Here is a 5,732-nt window from a genome sequence, read left to right as displayed (position 1 = left end):
AACAGATCACCCAGAGGGAGTCGGGATCAGCCCAAGGCGTTGTGTTTCAGGAACAGCCAAGGACGATGGAGAGAGATGAGCAAAGGCAGTGAGACGCTGAGGGGAGAGGAAGACGGGGAAGCAGGGGGTTGTCTGCAGCCTGCAGGGGAAGAGGAGCAGATGTGGGACACCATAGCACAGACAGGGGTGCAGACGATCAAGGGAGTTGGCAAGGCTGAAAGCCCCCAACAGTGCTTATGTCTTTCTCCTCTTGGCTGTGGCTGTTGTCTGTGCCACCAAGGCTACCAGAAGACACCTTATCCTTACAGCACTAGGGCCTTAGCGCCTCCTCTTCCCCACCCGGGAGCCATCATTCTGTCTTTCTGCCCTTGGCATTACACGTCCTCCCATCACAATGCCCCAGGAAGAGCCCTGAGCTGTGCTTGTGGGGCAGGATCTCCCTTCCCAGGGGCTGGAGGCCAGGGCTTGGCCCTTTGCCTTCCTCTCGCACATTCAGCATTAGCCAGCGTCAGAGACACCTCTCCATTGCCTTTGCCTACCTGCCCTCACCGCCTCCAGTTTTCCCTCGAACGAGCCCCCAGGAGCCTTTGGCAGTAATGGCCCTCAGTGGGACCCATTAACGCTCCAAGAAACTTGCAAAATTACATCTGACGTTGACTTCTGGAGAGGTTTCATCAGCCTCCCCTGGGTCTGAGCTTCATGGACTCAGCACCAAAACCACCAGAGAGGGCATTAAAATGCCTTGGGCTGGTCCTGCTCAGTATAGAAATGGGGGTTGGCCGGGCGGCAGGAATCCGTGTTCGCTGCTCGGGATGGGCATCGGGTGGTAAGCAATTGTGCTGCATCACTCCTGGTTTCCTATTTTCTTTTACAATGATTGTTAGTTTCTTTCCCGTTACTGGTCTATCAAACTGGCTGTATCTCAACCCAAGAGATTTTTATTCCTTTTTCTCCCTCTTCTCCCTATGCCTCTGCAGGGGGTCGGGGGGCAGTGAGTGAAGAGCTGCGTGGTCTTTACCCCCCGTCAAGGCTGAGGAGTGAGCTGGCTCTGCTCATGTCACTGCAGCTTTAGGACAACCAGGAGTTTCCCTGAGGTTTTCCTGCAGGAATATGCTGAGCAGCTCCTCTGCGTTACAAGTGGATGACAGATGAGGTAACTAGTGAATGGCAGAAGCTGTAACCCCTTTCCCAAATCCCCGCTGCTGTGGAGCAGGGATGACTCCTTGGGAGCCCACAAGCAGAGCTCTGCTCCTCACGGCACACTTGGCCAGCAACAATGAGAGCTCCAACAAGGGCAATGCAGAAAGCTCCCGCAAAAAAGGACACAGGCAAAGTGTGTTTTCGGGGCTTGGGTTTGGAAGGGCAGGCAATGGGAAGAGATTTGCTCAGAGCTGTCCTGACTTGTGAGTGTGCTTTCCTCCTTTGGCAGTACCTCGGGAACAAAGGGATCCGATGTCCAACGGCAGCTCCATCACCCACTTCCTCCTGCTGGCATTCGCAGACAGGCGGGAGCTGCAGCTCTTGCACTTCTGCCTCTTCCTGGGCATCTACCTGGCTGCCCTCCTGGGCAATGGCCTCATCATCACTGCCGTAGCCTGTGACCACCGCCTCCACACCCCCATGTACTTCTTCCTCCTCAACCTCGCCCTCCTCGACCTGGGCTGCATCTCCACCACTCTGCCCAAAGCCATGGCCAGCTCCCTCTGGGACACCAGGGCCATCTCTTACTTGGGATGTGTTACACAAGTCTTCGTGTTTGTCACCTTCATCTCAGCAGAGTTTTATCTTCTGACAGTCATGGCCTATGACCGCTACGTGGCCATCTGCAAACCCCTGCGCTATGGGTCCCTCCTGGGCAGCAGAGCTTGTGTCCACATGGCAGCAGCTGCCTGGGGCAGTGGCTTTCTCTATGCTGTGCTGCACACAGCTAATACATTTTCAATACCTCTCTGCCAAGGCAATGGCCTAAACCAATTCTTTTGTGAAATCGCCCAGATCCTCAAGCTCTCCTGCTCAGACTCAGACTACCTCAAGGAAGTTTGGATTATTCTACTCAGTGCCTGTTTAGTCTTTGCATGTTTTGTTTTCATTGTGGTGTCCTATGTGCAGATCTTCAGGGCTGTGCTGAGGATGCCCTCGCAGCAGGGACAGCACAAAGCCTTTTCCACCTGCCTCCCTCACCTGGCCGTGGTCTCCTTATTTGTCAGCACTGGCATATTTGCCCACCTGAAGCCCCCCTCCATCTCCTCTCCATTTCTAGACCTAGTGGTGTCACTGCTGTACTCGGTGGTGCCTCCAGCAGTGAACCCCCTCATCTACAGCCTGAAGAACCAGGAGCTCAAGGGTGCCCTGAGGAAACAGACCCAATGGATCCTGCACCATCAACAGTAATTTTCTTCCCCTTTCTTTCATAGTGTTCAAATCACCTTTGAGAGAAATTTCGGCTTTTTTTTTTTTTCCTGATAATCATACTTAGAGGTAATTGCTTGGGTTCATAGCACTTCTCTTCAGGCTCTTTCCTGTTGTGTCTCATCCTTGAAGAACCATGTGTCACCTCTTTCCTCCCTAAGAGCATCTCTGCAAGAAAAGGGGATCTCCTGAGTGTGGTGCCTGATGGCTGGGTCTGCTTGATACAGTTTTGGCTACGAACAAGCCTAAGGAACTGGACTTTCCAAGCGTCTTTCCACCTTGTTTTGGGAAAAATGTCACAGTAGCACTGGCATATTTTAGACACCAAGACTTAGTTGAAGGCTCTCTTCTTGGTGTAGAGGGGCAGTGGAGATGGTACATGATCTCCCAGTAACATTCCTCAGGCTGTCACAGGTATGATGGGGCTGATGGCAGATTTCAATCCATGTGGAAAGGAATCTGGAGTGGTCAGGAGAGGACGGGGACACTCCATGTTCTCTGGGTTGGGAAGTGAATGGAGACAGAGAAGAGTTTAAGTCTCAGAGATAGGTCCCCCCAGGACAAATCACTAAATCCAGGTACCCACAAGCCAGGACTCTGCAGGGCCGTGGGAGGCAGTGAAGATGCAGCAGGCAGAGGGAAAGGAGACTGGAGAGATGCGGGAGCTGCCTGAGGAGCCCCAGGGCCAGGAGTCTCCTGCTGTCCTGGGGAGCAGGGCAGGCGGGGAGGCAGAGCGGGGCAAAGGCAGTTTGGGCTGGGGATCAGCTGCAGCTGAAGGCAGGAGAGCCAGAGAGCGAGTGGCCTCTGCTGGCCCTTGGGGCCAGCTCCAGCCCTGGGGTGATGGGGAGGCTGAGAGCCCTCTCTGCCCCCAGCAGCTGTGGTGCCCTTCAGAGGGGCTGGGGCTGTGGGGGGAGTGCCCAGAGCTCTGCAGTTCCCTGTGGGGAGCACTGCTGTGGGGCCAGCCCAGAGCAGGGGGCTCTTTTGGGCTGGGCTGGGCAGATGGCGGGGAAGGTGGGAGAGAGACAGGGTGGGTCTGGAGTGGTGTGGGAAGTGCCCAGGAGAGGAAAACCCCAATGTTAGCGGCGCTGTGTGACCATGTGAGGACGTGCTCCAGTGGGCATGTGGGGCAGAGCCAGGTCTCCTAGAGAAGGAAGCAAGTCATTGTCCTGGTTCTGGCAGGGACAGGGTTAATTCTCCCCGGGCTCCATCAGGGACACAGGTATTCCATGCCATGTGAGCCATGGCCAGGCGGAGCTGCCAGAGGAGGGGCCAGGAAGTCGCTGCTGGGGAGCGGGCTGGGGCGTCCCGGGTCCGGTTGGTGAGCGGCGGTTCCGTAGTCGTGTTTGTACATTCCTCTGTCCGTGTGATTGTTGTTGTTTTCTTGTTCCCTTTGCTGTTCTGTTAAACTGCCTTTGTCTCAACCCAAGAGTCTTGCGTTTTTTCTTCCAGTTCTTCCCGTATTGGGAAGGCCCGAGTGAGCGGCACGTGGTTCTTAGTTGCCATCTGAGGCTAAAGCACGACAGTGGGCTGTTGGAGTTGCTCATGAACTGCTTGGAAAAAGGGACAAATTAGGAAGAGCGGAGCATTCCTGGTGTGCAGAATGGCTAGGTCCCAAAGAGCAGCTGTCAGCACGGCATGGTGATGAAGAAACATTCTCGTGTTGGGAGGAGAGGGAGAAGTGGCTACGTGGCCCTGCTCGCCCCATCACCCCCATGGGGCTGGTCCCACCACATCGAGTCCCAGCATCAGGTTGTTCTTGTCTGCTTCCACCTTCGCCATGAGGGCGTCCACTCGGCGGTGGGACGGGTGACAATGGACAATGCAGCGTCCCCGTTGGTAGGTGGCTGCGGGGGGCGGGGCGTCGCCTAGCAACAGGGGACGCTGCCTTGTCCCTTGTCACCCGTCCCGTGTTGGTGTGACCACTCTGCTGCGAGGAGCCAGCAGAGGAGGAGGAGGAAGAAGAGGAGGAAGAGGAAGGCTTCAAGTGCCCATCCCTTCCAGCCATCCCGGGCCCCCCCTCAGGCAGAAAGGTTCCCATCCCCCTCAGGTGCCTCCATGGCTTTGGGCAGGGCAGCAGCCATGGCCCAGCTCAGCCTGTACCAGCTGCTGGACGAGGCCATCGGGACGCCCGAGCTCGGGGCAGTCAACTTCATGGCGTTGCGCAGCCTGCTGCTCGCCATGCTCGGGCACCTGGGCCTGCGGGACCTGCCTGCCCAGAAGCAGGGGGACAGCCTGACCCTGCTCTGGGAGGGGGACCAGCCTGCAGAGGCACCCCCTGTGCTGGAGAAGGAGGGCGACAGGGCCCAGGACAGGGGGCAGCAGCCCCAGGAACCGGGGCAGTGGCTGCCTGGGAAGGACTTGCTCCAGGAGAGCACGAGCAGCCCCCCGCTGGCCTCCGTGGCCACCGACGTGGGCTGGATGAGGGACAAGATCAAAGCCAACGAGAGCGGCATCTCCAAGGTAGAGGCTCTTGCCCATCCCCTGGCTGCTCCCCTGCACGACACCCCATCCTCCGGGGTCCAGCCGCCGTTGTGCTGCCCTTAGACCAAGGGCTGGTATAAGCCTGAGCTGAGGGTGGCACGTGGGGCTTCAGTGAAGGAAAGGGGTGAAGTCTTGGGGAGGAAAAGCTGGGGCCGAAATGCTGCTCCGCTTGCTCTGGGTCTTCCCCCCGTTGCCGTCAGCCGGTCCTGGTGGGGCCGATACCCAGCGAGTCCCTGGTGCCCTTGGCTCCCTTGGATGGAGGCTCGGCACCCTGGAGGTCCGGCCCCACCACCCTCTCCAGCCCTCTCTTCCCCGCTCCTGACCTTCAGCCGGTACCGCATCCACTCCTGGGGCAGCTGAGAGGCTCATGGGCCTCATCTCCCACCGCTTGCCCACGGGCTAAAGCCGGCACTGGTGGGGACCGGAGAGGGGCCTCACCCTGCATGGTGCTGAGCCACGGGTGACCATGCATCGCCAGAGCATCCCCTGTGGGGAGAGCTAAGCTCGGGCTGAAGGAAAGAGCCACCGTCAGCACTGCCGGGCCAGGTCCTGCCAGGGCTGGGACACCGCGGGAGATGGCGGCAGGGAGGGTTCCCCGCGCAGCTGGAGATGATGGTGGCCACTTGGTTAGCAGTGGCTGCTGCTGCCCTGGCCAGGCTGTGCTCGAGGGGGCTGCAGCGGCTCTTTGCCCTTTGGATGGGCTGCAGGGATCTCACTGGGAGCCTGGCAGGGGCAGCAGGGCTGGGGGCGTCCCTGCTGAGCCGGGCCGTGCAATGGGCCCCCCCGGGGCAGGGGTGGGGGTCTCTGGGGAGCTGCTGCCCCATCTCAGCTCTTGAAGATGT

The 5,732-nt window shown here is 58.4% G+C and overlaps 1 protein-coding gene across 1 annotated transcript; it reads left to right on the top strand.

The window, feature by feature from the left end:
• Positions 1-1,452: 1,452 nt before the first annotated feature.
• Positions 1,453-2,732, top strand: LOC141735031 (olfactory receptor 14A16-like). Its single transcript, XM_074567457.1, has one exon. It carries the CDS (start codon positions 1,453-1,455, stop codon positions 2,389-2,391), a length of 939 nt encoding a protein of 312 aa, XP_074423558.1. The 3' UTR covers positions 2,392-2,732.
• The last annotated feature ends 3,000 nt before the right edge of the window (positions 2,733-5,732 follow it).

This window comes from Larus michahellis, chromosome 27 (assembly GCF_964199755.1).
Source record: "Larus michahellis chromosome 27, bLarMic1.1, whole genome shotgun sequence".
Classification (NCBI taxonomy): Eukaryota; Metazoa; Chordata; class Aves; order Charadriiformes; family Laridae; genus Larus; species Larus michahellis.
This window is presented reverse-complemented; position numbering and strand designations above follow the sequence as displayed.

Bases quoted from the DNA above. Each gene is read 5' to 3' on its own strand.
- LOC141735031 (XM_074567457.1), top strand. From the start codon at position 1,453: ATGTCCAACGGCAGCTCCATCACCCACTTCCTCCTGCTGGCATTCGCA.